Here is a 22,664-nt window from a genome sequence, read left to right on the forward strand (position 1 = left end):
TGGAGAAAAGGCATGTGTCTACGGATCTAAGGAGTCTTCACACACACACACACACACACACACACACACACACACACACACACACACACACACACACACACACACACACACACACACACACACACACACACACACACACACACACACACACACAGACACACAGCGAAACACAGACACACACACAGACAGACACACCATCTTCCACAGCACTATCAGGACCTCCATCATACACGTCATTGTGTTTTTTTTTGCTCCTCATCCCTTCCATCTTTCCTAATAGAAGTGCTTGAAGCACAAAGACGCATCTCCAAAAATGTTCTGACTTTACTGATGGCTGTAGTTGGTTAGACGCCAAGTGCGTTGTGTAAATGTCTACGGCTTTCACTTTTCCAACCCCCTTCTTTCGTAATTCACTTTGCCATTTGGAGAGGAGTCTCTGCTTCAGTTGCAATAAAAACACATTTACATTTTAAAACATACTTAACCTAGAACACTTTAGGTTTGTCCTCATGCTTCCTTTCCTCAAGGATTCCTGCTCTCTAAGCACATTATCCTACTTCTACAGCGACAACAGAAGTCTACAAAATGGTAGAATGACATTTAAGAACTTCGAGCCAGAGAAAGAGACTTCTTCACTTCTACACAATGTTTTCTTTTTTTAAAGGAAACTGCAGTCGCTTATTTACTCATCTAGTATATACAGTATGAAGCAACATAAGCATTCATTTGCAGTCATGGTTCTGGCCAAATATTCACTATATTATCATATACAATTATAGCAGCTTTAAGGTTCAATTTTGGACCTTATTTTACAGTATATTTTGCTGAATTAAAATAATCTTTTTGATATAAACAAACTTCACTCTCTGATGCCTGTAGCTGACAGAACAGAATCATATAAATACTGTTAAGTCTTTGGACCACAGTATATAAGTGAGACATCTACAATAACATTATAAACATAATATATAAAACAAATACGTCTATAGGAAGCACTGCTTTCACTAAAGCAGTAAATAGCTGAATTTCTTCAAGGAATCCTTGCAGCAGAGAAGCTGTTGCTAGCCACTTTCTGCCTGCTATGGCAAGTACAGCTTCACAGCGAAAGATGGTGATAGGGTCCACCCGGCCATTCATCTCTTCGTTGATAGGAGGAAGGGCTGCCTGGCTCAGCCACTTGCTGACAGCATGGGAGCACTTTCTAAGCCAGTCATTTTCCCCTTGTTGGAAATCTTGTTTTCCTGCCCTGTTGTTTGTCCCTCTCTGTCATCCCCCCAAGCCTTCAGTCGTTCTTACTTTCAAGCCTGCCAGGAGACAGTCGGGCAGCGGTTATTTTCTACTACTTCATTCTAGCTGTGGATCTCCGTCAAACCCTCACCTCCCTGACTTTTGCTTAAAATGCACATCTCTTTCCCTGGTCTCTCTAACCTGCTCCCTTGTTTTCATCTTTCTTCAGAGTGGATCCATACTAAGACACTGGCATGCAGATTACATTATGGATCCGCTGGCCGATCAATGGCCGCTCTACATTAAAAGAGGACTGGCCCTGCTCTTTGGCCCGTCATGGCCCATCCTGGCCTTAATTAGATGACTTTCATTGTCGGCTAATGGGAGAGGCGCTACACTGTGGAAGATAGGGACAAGACAAAAGCAAAGTAATGCCTCACAGGTGGAGAACAAAAACAACACACTCTCCAAATCAATTTCTCCTTTGACACGAGGGAGGCTTCCTAGTTTGCCTAACAGGCGTGGTGGATACACAACAACTTTAGTAGTATTTTTCCTTCGGCTGCATCAGAAGAGTTTATCAATAATCTACCAATTAGAACTTTTCAATTTGGTTTAACAGCCAGGTGTTAATGAAAGTTGGTGACAGGGAAAAAAGAGGGAGTGCAGTAAAGACGTAGTGGTTAAAGGGTTGAGCCATCACTCCGCATCGCTTCATCAAAAGGTAAATGGGGTGTATGTCAGCTAAACAAGCTCTGCAGTGCCAGACCAAGGCTGTTTCATGACTCTGAAAAGGAAGCCAGAGAAACACAGCTAAAAAAAAAGAAAAGAAAAACAAGACACTAATAACAAAGTTAAAGATATGATTAGTGGAACAATAGGAAGACAAGTAAACTAACACAACCAAACAAACAAATGCAGAGGCATCTTATGGGCAGCAGAGCGTGGGTGTGTGATTTGGTATTTTTTCCCAACCTTATCACTTCCTGCTTTTGAGAGGCAGACTACCAGACTACCATGCTGAGATGGTAAGCAAAAAGCAGACTGATCTCATGAGGTGGTGTATGTATGACACGCCAATTGGCCACGTGGTGTGTATGTTTACATCCGCTGTATACAGCGTAGACATACACATGGACAGCTCCAAATGCATACAGATAACGCCATTTGGGTTTAGGAAAGTGCCGTGTATGTTTACGCAAAGTCATGATGCCATGTTGGCAAAAAGCCTTTGGGAATCAAACAGTGAAAAATCTCAAAAACACAACTAGACATAGAAAGAGGAGGAGAGAAAGAAAATGGCACAGAAATGATGTCCAAGACAGAGACGACACACAAAATGAGAAGAGAATAGACAGAAGAGACTAATTTAGAGGGTAAATTAAGGTGCTGCAAACAGGTCAAAGTCCTAATCAGGTCCCCAAAAATCAATGAACTGTCTCCCATCCGTAGATACTGGCTGTCACTCAAATATAAAGGGCTTCACACTGTTCAGACTTAAACATGATGCCATGATCATTTAAACATTCTGCGAAAGAAAACCAGTTGTGCATTAGTGTGAATATCAAGAGCATTTTTAAAGACACTTTGGTTCTGGGTTTGGCTGCTTTGTAACTCCATTTAGCTCTGCAGGACATAAGCCTATATTGGCCTTTTTTGCTGCAAGCTGATCTCAGCCACTTACTCACCTACTGCGATGCTTGTTTCATTTTACAGCTTTTATGGCTACTGATTAGGTTACGGCACCAGAATATGAACTATGAAGGCCCACTTCCAACAAAAGCCAATGTTGAGTCCATTAAACAGACATCTTTAGAGTGGACTTTGTGCAGGACATAAATGCACGGGCCCTCCCAGCCCAAATATACACACAGGACAATGCAAATACTGTAAACACACATATGTTCCTCTGTTGTTACTGCTGAACCACAGTCTACTTGTCTCATCAGCGTTGTTTTCAGATGCAGAAGGTCGTGAATGTTTTTTTTTTTTTTAAACAACAACAACTACAGTATGCTACCTGTTCAGCACAAAACGGCAAGACAGAGAAAGTTAGCAACCACCTGATGAACACAGCGAAGCATTTAGCAGCTAAAGAGCCGGACATGTCCCTCAGGAGTTGGTGGAGACCAAAACAGAGCTAAACAGATAGTGGATATTGGATATATATATTGATTACAGAAGGCTTGCATCATGTGGATGCAACAACAGTGGTGTTGTCATTACTTAGAATTCCTCATGGGGGCAACAGAAACTACGCACTATAGCTTTAAGTCACAAAAAAAAAAACACTAAATTACAAATTATTGAATTCATTTTTCATTCAAAGTTTCACTTGTAAGTCTCTACATCTAGGGCCTGGGGCTAGGTTTCTTAAGAGGCCTGTGTTTTTACCAAACAGGTGTATCATGTCTCTTGGGTTTGACAGATCGGTCTTTGACCTCATTCAGAGAAAAAGAAAGTAGGACAGATGTTAGAATAGTTCAGGAGCCTGACCTATAAACACCTTCTAATGTTACTATTGTCATCCTTGTTTGTGCAAGAATTATTCAGACAGCATGTCTACATTGAGTGTAATTAAAGAATATTTGTAATCTTTCTTTAAAGAAATGAATTCTTGAGAGAAGTATTTTCACCATACAGCAATGAGCTCACATACAGAAGGAGGGAGATCAAATGGAATAGAAGAAAGAAAAATAGATGGCAGGAACAGAGAGACAGCAAGAGAGAGCAGGAGAGCACGACAGCATTAGAATTTGTCTCACACTTCCTACCCAACCACAAAAGGGGGAAAATTAGGCCTATTTCATGAAAGAGCCAAACCTCTCTCTGCTTTGGGTCTCTCTCTGGCTCAGAAAACATGAACACCTAACAACAACAACAACGCAGCGCATCAACCCATCATGTAAGAGGCGCATTTGAAGGTTTGTTGGCTGTGTCTGTTATTCAAGGCTCATCAGCGCATGGAAATGCAGGAGAACAAAGTGCGGGTGATGCCTTGAAGATCTAACAAGAGTCTGACTGTGTGTGACTCGCCCACAGAGAAAGGCGAAACAAATGCATAGAGAGGTAGGGATAATGAAAGTAGAAAATGACAGAGTGATAAGAAACGGCAGAGGAAACAAGACACAGGAGAACATGAAAAGAATGGAAAAAGTGAAGGACAAGAGAGGCTAAATGTCTGAAGAGAAAACATGTCACGGTAGGGTTTTTTTTTTTCAGTTCACCTAGTTAAAACTAAATTTGAGGGCTTTTGTGTGAAAATATTTTTTATTTTACAGGGGGCCAGCCAGGAAATGGCAAAAGTTGTCTCATCACAAACAAATAAAAAGTCAGCCAACACAAAGGATAAATGCATTAAATTTTAATAAATTGTCCAAAAGTTAACTTCCATTCATTCATCCAGTCATTTTGGAGGCTGTGCTTTAGTTTGTGGTACTGTTGCATTGTATTGCGTTTTACTAAAAGGAGGGCACAAAAGTAGAAGTCACAATTAAAGTAGAGAAAACACTCATTAGTTAGGAGTCAGGCAGTCCAGCTGGTTGCGTGCCTCCCACCACTTAACATGTGGATCCTAATTGTATCTCTGTGACCACAGTTGGTCTGGGGAGTGCAAGGTAGTCCACAGAGCATTGTGGTTTCCACTTACCAGCTCTATTTTGAATGGCTTCAAAGAGAGCTTGATGGGCCGAAACAGTGTGTACGTGGGATGTATAGAGACGCTCACATCACAGAGGAAGCATGCAGAAATGCACACTAACCGCTTAAAAAAAAGTTGCCACGACAGCGTGGGGTCAATTCCCGTCACTTACGGTTTGTACACTTTCCCTCTGATTATCTCCAAAACTTATAAAGAAAAGGAGTGTGCTGTAAAATTGCTTCTTAAAAACCCATGATTGTTTTCTCTATGCTGGAAAAACTCATAAGAAAAACTCCCAGGAGGTGATTGAAAAGGCTATCAGGCCCCCAATCTATGGCAACAAAAAAAATAACTTTCGCAAGAAGGGAAAACCAGGGACATAACACGAGTGGGACTCATTCCTGAACATCCTGAAAAAGAAATCCTTCACCCCAATGGAGGATTCCCTGACACAAAAACAATAAAGCAAGTAATGTATGCACCACCAGTAATTTTGTGTGTGTGATGACATGCATATAAACACAGGAGAAATTGGTTTCTTTTCTTTTTTTTATGAAAGCTATATAGTGCCAGGTTCAAATCCAGCCACTCGCCTTTATTACATTTATTGTATCCTTTCTCTAGTGTCTATCTAATAAAGGAAGAATCCAAGAATAGAAAAACATTATTGGGGTGGTCATAAAAGTTGTATTAAACTCATCCGCAAGAATATTAAATAGTCTGTGTGTGTGCTTTGTATCTGACAGCATATGTTTATACTGTCAAAAGAATTAAGCGTGAGATTAAAATAAATGTGGCATAACATGAAGGCACACAGCTGGAGTGTTCTGGAGAGAAGACTGCCGTTGGAACAGCAAGCACGAGCACACACACACGCTTACAGGTCATGCTCTCTCGTGCACATACTGTACACACAAACATGCAAGTCTTAAAAGGTGCCCTGCCACATGTATTTCATTACTTTGTGGTAATGTCTGAAGTTCTACCATGGACTAACAGTTTTTGTGGAAAAACTGCCTTGGTTACCTTGTTTCAAGCCATTCTAGCGTGGTATAGAAAGCCTGCAGGAAGACTCAGCTCGATTTGTGCCAGTTCTCATTAATATTCAATGAGCTAAGCTGCTTGACTCTGATTGGCTAACAGCCAGCCAATGAGAGCCTGGCTATCAGCATCCTTTACCCAGCGCAACTGGGCGAGCTCATGAATAGTAATGAGCTCAGATAACATGATGTCATACTGACCAGCTTTTGTAATTGGCCTGATTTCTCCGCTTATTTCTTTTCAGTGGCTAGAGCTGACAGAGGAGGTAGCAGTTCATTTTCACATTCACGACATAACACAAACACATATGGACCTAACATATTTCAAAAAATACAAGTAAAAACGGTTTTGTGTGGCAGGGCACCTTTAACCAGAATGATTGGATGAATAGAACTCACAAGCACATTCAAACACAAACTGACACTCCAAGTGTCTAAATGAAAGAAGAACAGACAGATGGAGGAAGAGAGAGGGGTAAAGAGGGCGAAGAGCTGTATGAGGAGTTTATTGGCCAGAAAGTTGTGAAAAGAGAGACTGTCTCGAGGGTCCCAGGGTTGATTCCCTGTGACCTGCGGTGATGAACCGGTGAGTCTTGCCAACTACGAAAATGTGCCACTCTGCACTGTGGAGAGCAGCCCTTGCTTTAGACAGGCAGCGAAAAGAGTTGACTGAGCCTCACATCAATAGCATATCACACAAAAGATTAGGAGGTGAAAGGGAAAAGGAGAGAAAAAAAATAAATAAATAAAAAGGGAGAGATTGCACTTACCAATGTACTCAAAGACGTAGACGACGAAGAACGGCGTGACCAGGTCGTTGATGCCTTGCACGTAGCCGCTGGCCGGATGGCGTATGGCCCAGATAAAAAGGATCCGCTCAAAAATCTTACACACAAACATACACACAGAGACATAATGTCAAAACACTAGCTTGTAGACAACACACATTAACATTACAGAAGCTAATACACACAGAAACATAGTGTCAAAATGGTTTCTTGTAGACAAAACCCATTTACTTTACAGAAACTAATGCACAAGGGTGGTCAATTTACAATGATATGAAACAGAAAAGCAATAAACCAATGTGTCGGAGAAGCTAAAATCGGAAAATGTTAACAGTGAACCCCTCTGTCAATTTGTCAAAATGTTGTCTTGATGAACTAATCAATCCATTAATTAATTAATCATTTCCCTCACAAATGTTACGTTAATAATGAATAATGTTCACTGACACCCAGTTATTCTCGGGCAGAAAATCAGGCCTGCCAAACATTAGAATTCAGTTTTCTCAAGCGGTAACGTACTTCCAGGGCTGCCAGAAGATGATGGGGCGCGAAGCAATATTTTGGAAAGGGGTTGAGGTGCTCCTTTGGGGCGTTTTGAAAGCTAGTTTTAAACCAAAGATTCACAATAACAACACATGTTTACACTTAAACTACTAAAGAATAAGTAGTCTGCAACATTAAAAGCTGCCAGTTTACAGCACTTCGCGACTGGACCAGACGGGTATCCTAACTTCTCTGTGCTTTGTCAGCTTTGTTTAGCTCCTGCTGCCTTCATGGAAACGGGACGTGAGCATCGTCTTAAATGAGCTCTGTAGCCTACTTGAAGATAAAAAGCAATCGCTGTGGACGTCCTGTTGTTTCTGTAACCCCATGTAGCACAAGTAGACTTTATATTTAACCGTAACACTTTTTCGTCAGATGGTTTATTAAACACAACGTTTCCTACTGTACCTGAAAGCAGCTTCATTTCACGGAGAAAGAGAGAAAGAAAAGAGACGAGCGAGAGATATCGACTGTGCTTTGTTGTTGTTTGGCAAACAGTCAGCTGTTCCATAAACTCCCGGCCAGTTCAGGGGCCTGTTTCACAAAAGCAGAATATCTAAATCCAGGATAACTGATAAAGCGAGGCTTGTCCTAGTCTAATCTGAGCATCCTGGCTTGGTGCGTTTCACGAAGGCCAAGCCAGGCTGAGGAGGAGCGACTAGGTCGAGCCGGGCTGAAGTAATTCAGATAGATGCGGCCCACGCTTTCCTCAAAAAGACCGCTGAGGTCGATCACAGATTTACTGATGCAAAAGGGGAGAATATTGTACATACTTTATACAGAGTGAGCAGCAGCTTCTTGTGGAAGTATGATGACGTGAAACACATGATTTGTATAAAAGAAAAGAAACACGGCGCTGTAATGAAACAGCGAGAAAAGCCAGCAAGCGACATCACGGACCGACTGAATGCAGCCTAAACATAACTAACCACTGCTCTGAATTGAAACCGGCCATAATCATACCATTCAAGGATTAGGCTACTAATCATTTTCACAAATTAACAGTTGTACTCTTTGCCTTGAAATTTACCATCAAGATCAATTTTCTACAACTAAAATATGATCGTAAATATCTCTTTCACTCTGTTCCTCCCTCTCCTCTCTCTCTCTCTCTCTCTCTCTTATGGGCTAAAATATAAATTTCCTAAGTCATATTAACTTCCACTGCTCTTTTAATGCAAAGTGTAGCATACAACTGTTCGTTTTGCAAATGACAGTGACTCATTGAATGGTTTCAGTTAAGAGCAGTAGTTCATAAATGGATATTTTAGACTAGCATTCAGTGGTCCGCTATTATCTGCCAGCTTTTCTCGCGTTTTTTATTTTTATAGAGGACGAGTTTTCTCTACATATTATATGCCTTGCTCCCTCATATACTGTATGGACATAGAAAATAAAGACACTGAAGAAATTGACTAAAATCTAGAAACTATAAAGATAATTAAGTGATAAATTCCATGCACACTGTAAACATGAATGGAACAGAGTATATTCATCAGTTATTTCCCCAATATAAGGTCAAAACCATTGAGTTGTCCTCTACCTGTTGTTATATGAATGTACAGTAGCCTACATCACTAGATAGTTACTGGTCCAGTACTAAACTATCATTTGGGAGGATTGTACAATAGATATGTTCTTAAATTGTTCAATCCTCCCAAATTATAGTCCCAGTTTACTGGACAACACAAATTTGTGCTAAGAATTCCAAATACAGTGCACATGAAAGGGAATAAACACATCCTTATTGTTAAAAATAAAAAAAATAAATTCTCAACTAAAATAATTCAAGGTGCATTGGTCAACTATAGAAATGTACAGCATTGTATATATTCCTTAGTAACAGACTTCATTTGAAAACATTTGAAATGTTATCAGCCTTTTCTAATCATCTCAAAACTGCCATAATATATTCATCAAACTTCTAACAACAATATGAACATCAGTCTTCATACAGCAATATAACAGTAACAATGACTGTCACATAATAATTATAAAAATAATGGTCACAATTTTAACTAATAACTTTTCTTAAATGAACAGCAATATGCTGTATTTTAATCCAGGCTGATAATAACAATAGGGTAAAACCAGTGCTGGGTGAACAGAAAAGGTTCCAGGATTAAATAAATCCTGGTTCTGTTAGCTGTCAGGAGCAGGCTAGCTGCACAGAATAAATCTCCATGGTGATTTATGTGCTCCGCTTTTGTGAAACCGAAGTCATATAAATTGAGCCAGGATAACTGGAAACTCGCTTTAACCCCTTATCCTGGTTTTGTGAAACAGGCCCCAGGGCTTATATTTGGTGTTTTAAAACTTTCTTATGGAAGCTGATAGAGGAAGTGATGTCATTGTTTACTGTACCGGACTCTCACACCTCCACAAAACACAGCGATGTGGGGGCGTTTCTCCAAACGTTTTTTTCTGCTATTTTCATAAGACAGGCGATAGCAAACATAGCTAGACTCTTCTAAGTATTAAAAACGGCTCTCACTAACTTTCAAAGGTTGTAAACTTATTTCCATTCGGTAGGTGTCGTTCTTCAAGTCGTTTGTCATCACCAAAATACTTGCATGCGTATGTGTGTGTGTGTGCGCTAGCGTTTTATGCGTGTGTGTAAAGGCATGCGGCGCGTTTCATGTGTGTGTGTGTGATCCTTCTGCTTTTACCCCTTGATAAGTGCCAGCTTGTTTTCCGTTGGTACAGTTCGATTTTAGATTTGAATGAAAACTAGATTTGAATGTTAAATTGCTAGCTGTTTCTGATTGGCTACTGTTAGTGTTTGTAATAATAATAATAATAATAATACATTTTATTTAAAGCTCATTTCATGACACCCAAGGTAACTTCACAAACAAAAAAGGACATTCAAATTATAGTCATCTTCTAAAGGTGCTGAGGTTCACACCATGCAGCAGGCCTTTTGATAATACCTAATTATAGTTTGAATGTTACATATCTAGTCGTTCTGATTGGCTGCTGTTATTTAATTTGAATGTCAAATGGTTGATTTTTCTTTAAAACCTGTAAATATATATATTTTCTATTCACATGGCTTTTTGATACCTGGGAAACTAATACATGTGTTGTTTGTCATTCAATGATTTGATTTTTTTGATTATTTTTGATAACAATAGTAACAACAATAATAGGCCTATATTGGGGCATAATCATTAATATTCGGGGCATTTAGCCTACATAATATTTGATGGGGGGCGGTAGGGACCTGGATAATGGATAGGGGGGCGCTGGCACAAAAAAGGTTGAGAACCACTGGGATAGTTAGAATGATCATAATCATAATCATAGAAGTGTACATTTTGGAAAGTGTTAGGTGTGGGAAGGCAGTGGTAGAAATCGGAACAATTTGAGGCATGCCAGGCAGGTGTGGAAGAAAGCAGCTGAATAGGCACAACCTTGCTTGCTGTGGGAGCGGAACACTGCAGAAGTGAATATCGATTTATAAGATATTAATTTGGTTTAAACTGTAACTTTTCTTGAGCCATCATTGCGTATAAGCTGGTCACAGACATAGAATTTATGGAGTATATTCATGTCGTTTTTGTGGATGGGTTAGAAAGACACCCTGTGGAATATTTTACTAGTATCGCTATAGAGGGTCCCTGTTTTGTTGGTTGCATGAGGATGCACTTGACGGGTGGTAACACGCAAAGTAGCGTAGCAAAGTGCCAACAGAGACAGGCAAGAAAACGACTGCAAGCTAGCAAATATGGGTTAAACAATGCAGGATTCTATATATATATAATTCATGAAGGAAATAAGTTTACCTTGTTTGTTCAACCTCAAGGATAGGCACAGAGTGTTGCCGTGAGAATGTATGCATAACTTTTGTTTGTTTACAAGATAATCACAGGGCACCTTTAATGGCGTATGTTCTGATAACCGCTCCGGACCCTGTTTTTAATATTGACTGTCAATAAGAAAATGCTTCAAAAACACTTAATTAATTATGTTAATGTTTCTAGTTTTTAAGCGCACGCATTCTTCTCAAATATACCAAACCAAACAAGACCGACGATCCGAGAGGCGCATCAAGAGACACCAGTGGGCGGCTGGTACCTCACTGGCATCTGGTTTCCCCTGCTCCATCTGCGGACGAGTGTGCAGCTCAAGGATCGGACTCGACGCCCACGAGAAGAGGCACCTGCGGCAACGTCGCTGAACCCACTCTCCCACCCCCATCCCTCATCATCGAACACGATGGACAGCTAAGAGTGTGAATTTTATTCTTGTCTTTTAATGTTTTAATTAGATTTTTAATCGTTTTCTAACTGTTCTTTAATGTTTATGTAAAGCACTGTGAATTGCCCTTTTGCTGAAATGTGCTATACAAATAAAGCTGCCTTGTGTGGCATGCTTTATTCCACCACAACCCTCCTTATCGTCTGTAAGTCTGCTGTGAAAATGCTATCCAAAAATGTGTGATCTTATTTACCAGTTAGGTAATGACCGTTTGTCCAAACGACACAAGAAGAATCGAGACGGGGAAGCGCAGTCTAAATTTGAGCTGCATCATTTCGTTGCCTCTCTCTTTTTTAGCACAGAAGCAACACCTCAGTCTTCACTTTCTCTGCTGCATTTTTGTGCACAAAAAGCTCACTTTGAACTTCCTCTGCTTTGGTGTTGGTCTCCTTCCTCTTCTTTGTTCCACTCAGTTTGTCTCGGTCTCTAGCTCTTCCCTTCTGACTATGTCTCCTCCTCCATCTCCCTCAATATCTTTTGCAAACACTTCCATCTTCGTTATGGGTGGCTGTTTAAATGCTGTCAGCCGCAGTGAATTAGAGGCTTGATGTTCAGCTTGTTTTTCTGGAGCTCAAATACATATCTCACACACACACACACACACACACACACACACACACACACACACACACACACACACACACACACACACACACACACACACACACACACACACACACACACACACCACCACACACACACACACCACACACACTCCCCATCACATACCCATCAAGCACTTTCTTATTTTTGGGGATATGTCATGTTTCTGTCACTTTCTAAATAACATCATAGCTCATTGTTTTATGGGGAGAGAAAAAGATATGGCCATGGCAATGTCATTTTTTGGAAGCTGTGCGTGCAAAGCTTCTCATTTCTATTTAAAGTAATTCCATCAATGTTAAGATAGCCAGGAAGATTGGTAAGATGCAACTCTCGCTGGCTTTCCCCTACACTTTCTCCTCAAATCCCCATTACCTGCATCCACTCCTCACACCTCATCTTTCCTTATCAAAGCCCCATTATTCAAACAGGGAGAGGTGCTGCAGCGTGCAGGGAGTGTGGGTAATGGGACTTTCTTTTGTTGTGCAACCTCAAAAGATGACATGCATATTTCACATTGGCACTTAGACATTGAACCACTTTGAGTGAACCCCTGCGCGTACACTACCCTACACTACACTACCCTACCTACACCCAGTTTACTAAGGGCAAAGAATGTTTGTTGTTGTTTGTATGTGAAAGTCAGAAAAACAAAGACGCAGAGAAGCTACACACTCAAAACACCAACCAAACAACTCTTCCTTCAGGTTTAAACAGAGTTCACCCAGTCCTCAACAGACAACCAACTACAGTCTTGCAAATTATGTTAATCTCACATTATTTTAATATTCTTCGCATAACTTGGTGCATCTCTAGGAGAGGAAATCCGCTTTCCTGCGTCTTCTGTGTCATAACGTTACAGCTCCCTCAATTCAGTTCCAGACCCCAAGGACCCTGATGAGGGTAATCTCAAGAGGTAGAGAGGAAACTCACACAACAAAATGATGCCAAGTCAAAGAACTCTTCACCGCCATCTGACAAAAATGTCTAAATGCGTGTCAATCACTGCTCATGCACACGCATTCATTCTCCCTTGTGGGGGGAGGGGCTTAGGAGATCGTTTTGGGCTTTAGCAGAAAGGGGGGAGGGACTGAGAAGTTGTCGATGTTCAAATTTGTTGGCTAAGTCCTGGAGCTTCGCAATCCTCCCTACAGCACCTTTAAGTTATTCCTTGTACAAGCAAAAGTGAAATGCTTAAACTGAAAAAAGATTTCTTAATATGACTAAATCCTGATCTTTCAACCATTAATCACAAATTGGGAGCCAAAACGGAATGTTTCCTTTGCACGTTGGGAACTAGGAATTGCTGATTATCAACATCTCATGAAGAATGCACTGTTCTCCAACACAAGAAACACGTAGATACCACCTAGGAAATCACAGCAGAATTGCTCCAATATCCCTCTCTCCCCGAAATGGAACAGACTGTCGACTGCCTTCCATCTCGACTAAATCTCTCCAAGCCCCATGGGTGAGGGGGTGCCGAGACAAACAAGTGAATGAAATGAAGCAGAGGTGATTTTCAGGTGTTGCAGCAGCAAGCATAACCATATAAAAAAAAAAGTGGGGGGGCTTTGGAGTCTGTTGCATACCAAAATATACAAGGTGTGCACTGCTTGAATATATTGGTGGCTTTTATTTTGCACTCAAAGAAAGGAGAGTTGGTGTGTGAGGGGGGAAAAGGAGGACATGTACAGCAGTAATACATACTATCCACCCCCCTTGTCTGATCTTATTTCCCTCCCTACCTTCTTGGTTACAGCCCCGAGTTGTATCCTTTACAAGACAGGGGCAAGCAAAGGTTGCGTTGCCTGGGGCACTGTGTGCGAGTGTGTTTGTGTGTATGAATTAATGTGATTGTACATGGGTCTGTCTGCACAGATTAATGCCAATATGTCGCCCTATTGTCCCTTTTTTCTGTGTGTGTACTAGGGCTGTCCGCAACTAAAGCAAAAGCTCATGCGATTTTGTCGACTAATCGATTAGTTGATTTAATCGACGGATGTGTAACACAGAGTTGCTCCATAAAGAATCACGCAAAAGCACCACGTTCAATCTTGTGTTTATCAGAGCTGTGCTCATAAGTTTCTTGAAAAGTCATTCGGCATTAAAAAAAAAGGAAAAAAAAGCATAAAATATGTGGAAGAAAATGGAGGCACCTACAATTGCTGCTTGGATCAAGAATATGGTGCAATGTATGTCCATGGAGAGATTAACGTATATACTAAAAAACTAATTGGGAGTGTATGAGAACCCGAGAAGGGGAAAGGACTTGGGCATGTCTTGGAGGTTAATAGCAGAGGTAGTCTATATTTCTCCGGTGCTGCAGGAAATTCCGCCGGATGCATGTATATTCCGTTTCCTTTCTTTGTGTAAATGCGTTGGACTATGGTTGACTGCTCCTTAGATCTCTGCAGGGTAAATTGAGACAGCTGGCTAGGCTATCTGTCCAATCAGCAGTTCTGTGCGGAGTTTAGCACCTCCCATGACGATTCCGATTGGTTTAAAGAAATGCCATTAAACCAGAGCACATTTTTCCTCCCATCCCCACACACTATGTGGAGTAGCCAGACCCTCCTTCAGTGCACTTTGGAGGAGGGTCTGGCAAAGCGAGACTATAGCAGAGGTACAATTCTTGTTTGTTTTTGTGCGTATAGTAGCTTTGTTGGAGGTACCATTGTTCTGTGTATATGATACTGTCATATAGCTTGCTTTTTGTTTTTGGGCTTTTGTAATACGGTAGATGTTGGGAGAGAGATTTTGTAGTGGGATGAGACGGGGGGGGTTCCTTGTTAATAATTGTATTAGTATTATTGTATTACCGAAAAAAAAAAAAAAATGCTGTGTGCTCCTCTGTTTAAAGCTTGGCTTTCAGTAGTCTATATCGAGGACATTTTTATTTCCTTGATTGTTTAGGCGCCGCCAGAAATTCCGACGGATGTCATCTTAGACGACCAAGACCAAAACGACAGATTGGTGGACTAATCGACTAGGAGAGGGTGTGTGCCAATGCATACATGTCTTACATGTCAGGTGTGTATAGAGTATGTGTGTGCTTGCTCACATCTATGTGTAGGTGTATATACAGGGCAGTCCAGAGCCGTGGTCACCTCACTAGCCTGCACCTTATTATGGGATTTTTCCATCGGGCTTTTTACTTCTCTGCTTCTCAGGCCAGTGGTTCTATGTGTGACAAGACCTCCCAGACGCACTGCGATAATAAGATAAATGTAACCTCATATAATTGAAGAGAATCAAGTTAATTTCCGTGTTAAGTTGCATTGGGAAGCTGCACTGATAGTCCCGTAGGCCAGCTGAGCCAACGTCTCACACCACTGCAGAAACACCACATATACATTTTAAGCATTTAAGTAGGACTGTTATCCAAAGCAGATTACAAAGATGAAATAGTTAAGAATTCCAGTAATGTGTGCCTCGCCGCATGTTTTCCCAATGTGCCCAAACTACAGCTGATAGTTATTGTTTTATCAAACATAATGCTTCGGAGGGTTTAAAGATAATTTGTTCCTATATCCTTAAAAACACCAAACTGTAACAAGAAATGCTTTGTTCAGTAGCACTAACAAAGAAGAACAATGACATACGATAGTGCTAACCATGCAGAGTGTTTGCGTGTATCTGATCACATGCATGACTGCAGGTATTACATCATTATTCTATATGTAATCTTAGTTTGTTGTTCTGTGTGTGTGTGTGTGTGTGTGTGTGTGTGTGTGTGTGTGTGTGTGTGTGTGTGTGTGTGTGTGTGTGTGTGTGTGTGTGTGCGCACCCATGCCAGATCATGCAGTGTGCTGAAGCTAGGGTTTTCCCATTTCAAACTCCTAGACAGACTCTTTAATTGGGAATTTTCATTTCTTATTCATTTTCATCTGTCACTTGTCCCTTTTGCTCCACAATATCAGTCCCACGGATGATGTTACCACCCATATCTGACCAAAAGCAAAAGGGGGGGAAAACCCTGCTAGGTGAGGTGGTGTGTGTGTGCAGCAGGGGAGGGGTCTCACCTCTTGGACAGAAGCTTGTTGAAAGAGAGGAATAAGAGGATTAGTTCTCGGTATGTCAATGTGAATCTGCAGAGAGAGAAAGAGAGAAAAAAAAAAGACAAACACTGAAGCAACGGGCACTGGGCAGGTTAGCACAGATCTGGGCATCACAGACAGAGACAGAGAGCAACAGTTAGTGGATTGGTATCCTTGATTGAAGGCGGACGGGGGTTTCGGTGGTCTGAAATGGATAGCAGCAGTGGTCTTGAATGCAAGTGTGCATATGTTGAGATGTCTTTGTGATGCTATGTGCTTGAGAGTACATTTGTGTGTGGGTTGCTTTGTGTGTTTGACCACGTTTATACCATTTCAGAGTGTCTGCCCCGCAGATGGACAACATTACAGGCAGACAGAATCATCAGAAGGGAGCCAGACGGATGCAGGACAGCGGCTGGAGCCAAGCCAGATAAAATTGTCCAGACTGGACGGGGCGGGTCGTTTGTGAGAGTGTGTGGCTCGTTACTGACAGGACTGGGAACTGAGCTGTATTCACAGTCCTGTCTGCTCTGTCCACCTTACCTCTGTCACCTTTGGCTGCAGCACCAAAGACTCAGGACTCATCCTGGGAATGTCTATGTGGATCTGACAGCAACATGGGAGAGAAAGGTGTTAGACACACAGACACACACACACACACAGACACACACACACACACACACACACACACACACACACACACACACACACACACACACACACACACACAGAAGTCCCCTTCATGCACTTGTCCTCATTATTCCGCATTTAAACCTGTTTTTGGCAGCTGTTAAATCTCCTCAGATCTACTCAGGAAGTGGTTAGTCTGGCTCAATGGGTGTACATTTCTGGGATAAAGCCTGACATGTGGCGGGTCTCCCTCTCGCTATTTTGGCTTAGCGTCACTCGTGACAATTACCATTGGTTTGAAGAAACCAAAAAAAAAAAAACTAAAAAACAAAAGTATTTTCCCTCCAATCTTCGATAAATAGGCGATGTAGCCAGACCATACTCCATGTCGACCCAGTGCTATGAAGATAGGTCCGGTGGTGCGAGACTAGGAATGGGTAAAACCCTAGAATAGGGTCACATTCAGACATGAAGAAAAATGTGGCTATTTTTCAACCTGGTTCATATTCTTGTGATTGTGGCCCTTCTTACAACAGTAGATACCTATGCAGTTAGCCACAATAGGTAATTAGGTGGCTAATTTCTGCGTTTACTTTTGGTCGGATTTAAGCTGGTATTATACTTATTGGAATGACTCTAATCCTTGCAGCGCTCATCCCACTGGGAATAAACAACCCTCCATGCAACTTTTAGCAGCATTCTTACCATTGCTTTGATTTGCTTTCCTATATGGTTCCAACTACCCATATAAAACTGTAGGCAGCTACTGCCAGCTTACAAAAATCACACAAGCTAAAAACTCTGAATAGTAAAAAATGGTGGAGTGAAGATAAGCGAATGTACATTACATATGACAGGTGGCAAGGAGAAGGATTTAGGCGGGTTGCCAGTGTAGCCACAGTAACTTCAGAAGCCCATAATATTACAAAGCCCTGCTACTTTAAATGTGTTTAGGGACTATTTCTAAAGGAGTTTTGTCCCTAGTGGTCAAAAATTGTTTGATGCAGCCTTAACAGGAGCAATTGTTTTAAACACAGAACTCCAGTGTATACATATGTTATGATAGAATAAAAAAAAGATTGAATTCTTTTCAACACTTTCTCTTGGGATGGAACAAATACACAGCAGTACTTCAAAAAGCTTGCAGTGCAAGCTGGGACTTCTACAATAGCTATACCAATATGCATATGGATAAACACATACATACACAAGCTGTTGGGGCAAGTTAGCAACAACATAAACAGATATATAAACGAGACAGACACAAGAAGAGATGTCAACTGTGGACACAGATGGAGAGATCTACACTGCTGATGGACCACCTAATAAGAGCAAACACATAGACAAACATAAAACATATAGGAACTTGTGACGCATGCTAATACATCTATAGCCACTTAAACATAATATACACAAAACACATACAAACACACTGACATGTGTGCAAATACACTACCACACACAGAAAGAAATTCACTTAACATCACAGCTCAGTCCTTCAACAAAAACAGTGTTGGAACAAGCAGAATTTGGCAGAAAAGGAGGCATCAAGACACAATCCAAACAGTCATCAAAACAAAGTATGCCAGCTTCCTGGAACAGTGCAGAGGAGATCAATGGGAAATTGGACTAAATATGAGAAACGTGTGTTTTTGCCATCGACAGCCAACTTTGATGTTTCTTATCGGCTTGAAATGAATGGGAAGTGGCCGAGTGTTAAAATGAAAAGTATGTGGGGGGAGAGAAAGACCTATTAAAAGAGTAAAAGTAGATATTATTTTCAAAGCCAAAGAAAAGTGTTCATTTAAGCAGTTTTCTGAAGCTTGGGGCTGGTTGTCTCTAGTCTGTGAACAGAGCTCAACCACCCTCCCTCCATGTCAACACAGGCAGACAAACCGACATCAGTCTGTACATGAGGGAGAAAACAGGAAAGGACAGAGAGGAAAAAAGCATGGAACTGGTTCCAGTAATCCTGTCTGTATGGCCAAATCTTGTCAAAACACACACACTTTCTCACTCACACTTTCTCACACACACACACACACACACACACACACACACACACGCACGCACGCACGCACGCACGCACGCACGCACGCACGCACGTCCTGGGTTTGTGCTGAGGGAATACATTAGTGACAACAAGTTGTTCTTGTAATTGAAAATGGAACCTTTTGTAGACTGTCCTGCCAGACAGGTGTTAAAGTCACATGTAAAAGAAATGAATAAACACACAACGAGTAAACAGGACCTGTGAATGTACGCATATGCATATACCTGTCTGTATGTGTCCTGATGGTGTTCGTCATTGCGGGAGTCATAGTATTGCTGGATGAAGCCAAAATATTCTTGTCTTTTTCTCTGTAGGACGCTCTCTCTTCTTTCTGCATTAGCTGGTAGGTAACCCTAAGAGAGGGTGAGACAAGGACAGAAGTAGGAAAGAGTTAATAATATAGTCAACTTTAATTCATACTCAGTAGCTCAGGTTGATGGAAACAATAATGATTGGGAAGGGAAGGCAAGGCCATTTATTTATATAGCACAATTCAGACACAAAGGCTGTGCTACAACTAGTGCTGTACACAAACATACAAAGCAAATCAATAAAAATTCAGCAATCATAAACCAAAAACAAAAAGCAGAAGTCGAGATAGAAGTACTATCTACAAGAAGTAGATAGTAGTAGAATAAGATGTTCTTTTGATGGCAGGTGGATTCTGTCACCCTTGGACAGAGCCAGGCTAGCGGTTTCCCCATGGTTCTACTCTTAAAAGGTCCCATGACATGGTGCTCTTTGGATGCTTTTATATAGACCTTAGTGGTCCCCTTATACTGTATCTGAAGTCTCTTTTATATAGACCTTAGTGGTCCCCTAATACTGTATCTGAAGTCTCTTTTATATAGACCTTAGTGGTCCCCTAATACTGTATCTGAAGTCTCTTTTATATAGACCTTAGTGGTCCCCTAATACTGTATCTGAAGTCTCTTTTATATAGACCTTAGTGGTCCCCTAATACTGTATCTGAAGTCTCTTTTATATAGACCTTAGTGGTCCCCTAATACTGTATCTGAAGTCTCTTTTATATAGACCTTAGTGGTCCCCTAATACTGTATCTGAAGTCTCTTTCCTAAAATTCAGCCTTGGTGCAGAATTACAGCCACTAGAGCCAGTCCCACAATGAGCTTTCCTTAGGATGTGCCATTTCTGTGTCTGTAGCTATTGAGGAGGAGAGAGGGGGGGGCAAGGTGGAGGGTCTTCTCATCTAACTCTCAGCAATAAGTAAATAAGCACATTTCCCAAAATGGCAAATTATGTATTATGTCAAAAGTCCTAAAATCTGACCGCATTATAAATGCAATAACATCAATCTTCAGACTATGAAAATTAAGTTTGAAATTAAATTATCTGCAACAAACCATTTCATTTGTATTGGGTTAGGGTTACTTATACTAAGTACTATACTTAATACCACTACCCTGAACATTTGAAATGTAATTTAACATTTTGTAAAATCAACAATGAACATTTACAATGCCTTACTGATTCTAGTACAGGCCCATAAAAATGTTAGCAAGCAACTGGTAACAGTCTCCAAACTAATATACCTGTCTATTTTTGACACGCATGCACAGAGACACATGCTCACAGACACACTTGCAGGTTCCACATGGGACTCATTAATTCAGCTCCGTAGATATTCAGTATCATTCCACGACTTCTCGGAGTCTGAAACTGCCTGACATTTTACGCTGTTTGTCTCTCGTAATTATTTGTCTGTCAGTATTTACTATTTAATGAGCCTTCATTTCTAAACTCCTGTTGTAAAACCTGGACTTGCTTGGGAGTCTGTTGGCCAAGTTCAATCGCAAACCAAACCCAACCACCTGGGATTACATAGTCCGTGAATGACACACTTCACTTTGCAGAGAAAACTTTCTGCTGCTTGACTAAATGTGTTCTGCCTCTTAGGGGAGCTACCTTTCTCTGTCTGTGTGCGTGTCTGTGTGCGTGCGTGAGTGCGTCAGACAGTTTATGTGAGAATACATTTGTAAAAGTGTGTATCCTCCTTGTGCAGTCAGACTTATGCAATGAGGAGAAAGTCAACTCCAAACTAAACAACTAATCTAAAGTCTATTAAAAGCGAGAGCTGGGACCGGGGGCTCTGAAATATTCACGCAGTTGAAGTCTTCAAAACAGAACTCAAACTCTAAAAACTTGTCCCTGCGATAAAAAGCAGGGTCGTGTAGCTGTTTTACCTCCAAAAGCTCAAAGGTCTAGACATGTTTTTATATTGCCTTAAGTGCATGTGTTTGTTACTATATAATTTTAAGAGTTCATAAATAGTTGCAAAACATTATGATGATTAAAGACAAAGAGGGTGGCAGGGTTATTTAACAATATGACGAGACTTGTGGTGCCTTACAACGATAGCATGCTACACGCTGGCTGCGTGGCGTGAGCGTGGCATTTCTGTTGCGTGTCAGTTGCGTGGCGTTTTCTGTCTTTGCACACCAGAAACGTGTCTGACGCGGCGCAGCTGCTGCTAGCCTTGTCTGTACACATGTATGTTTCCCATAAACATAAATATATACCGATTTGATTACAGCAAAGACAACGTCTGCAGTATTGACGGCAAAATAGGCTACAGAATATTTCGTTCTGTAATGACAGGTGCAATATTTGAAAATCGATAATTATTTTTTTAAATTACATTTAGATCTGCATTTATGTCAAAACCTAGACTTTCAAACATGAAAATGTCATTTATTAAATGTATTTGTGTCAAAATGACATATAAATTTTTTTTTTTTTTTTTTTTTTTTTTAAAGCTTTTTTATAATATTTTTAAAAAAAAAAAAAAAAAAAAAAATTTGCTTCCAGCTTCTCAAATATGAACTTTTTTTTTTTTGTCTTTTATGACAGTAAATTGAGTATTTTGGGGTTTGGGAGTGTCGGTCAGACAAAATGAGACATTTGAAGATGTCACATCGGGCTCTGGGAAATTGTAATGGGCATTTTTCACCATTTTCTGATATTTTATTAACCAACCGATTAATTGAGAAAATAATCAGCAGATTGGTCGATAATGAAAATAGATACTATGAGTTGCAGCCCTACCTGAAATAAATACTATTCTAAACAATGTACAGCACTTTGTTATCTGTTTGTAGCTAGGGCTGCTCGATTATGGAAAAAAATATAATCACGATTATTTCGATCAATATTGAAATCACGATAATTTAACACGATTACTCGTTGACTTCTGGAAATATGTTGCAATTATTGAACTTAAACAGTGGAAAAAAGTTAAGTAAATCAACTTAAAAAAAACACAGAACTGTGAAATTTGCCTTAATACTTTTCCTATTTAAACTTAATTTTTTCAGTTTACTTGCTAAACGTAAAGAGCTAAATAATAGTTTTTCTCGATTATTCTGTTTTTGTGATCATTGAGAGATTGCCGAAATCATAATCACGATTACATTTCGATTAATTGCACAGCCCTATTTGTAGCTATAAGTAGTCCTTTTAGTCTCTCACACACACACACACACACACACACACACACACACACACACACACACACACACACACACACACACACACACACACACACACACACACACACACACACACACACACACACACACACACACACACACACACACACACCCTTTGAGAAGAATTCTCTCTTTCCATTTCCCTGGTGACACCTACATTAGCTGAAAAGGACAAGGAATACGATTTTTGAGCCAAGGCTATTTGATAAAGAAGACCTAGAGATGTGCTTGAAAGCTCCAAAAGGTCAAGACCTCCAAGCACAAATCTTTCAAAGAGCTCCTTGTAATTCGTTTAGCAAGACAGATGTTGTAGTACTGTAGACAAGTG

The 22,664-nt window shown here is 40.6% G+C and overlaps 1 protein-coding gene across 2 annotated transcripts in view; it reads right to left on the bottom strand.

Moving 5' to 3' along the window:
* tbc1d22a (TBC1 domain family, member 22a) overlaps positions 1-22,664 on the bottom strand; it is a 136,668-nt gene that overhangs the window by 84,039 nt on the left and 29,965 nt on the right. The window contains exons 7-9 of one of the 2 annotated variants that reach the window (XM_039791347.1): positions 19,052-19,180; positions 16,130-16,195; positions 6,678-6,792 (exon numbers count right to left, since the gene is read on the bottom strand). In XM_039791347.1, the coding sequence (XP_039647281.1) occupies positions 6,678-6,792; positions 16,130-16,195; positions 19,052-19,180 (310 nt within the window). Of the gene's footprint in view, positions 1-6,677; positions 6,793-16,129; positions 16,196-16,687; positions 16,751-19,051; positions 19,181-22,664 lie in introns of both variants that reach the window. The other variant, XM_039791348.1, reaches the window with a different exon arrangement.

This window comes from Perca fluviatilis, chromosome 23 (assembly GCF_010015445.1).
Source record: "Perca fluviatilis chromosome 23, GENO_Pfluv_1.0, whole genome shotgun sequence".
Lineage (NCBI taxonomy): Eukaryota > Metazoa > Chordata > Actinopteri > Perciformes > Percidae > Perca > Perca fluviatilis.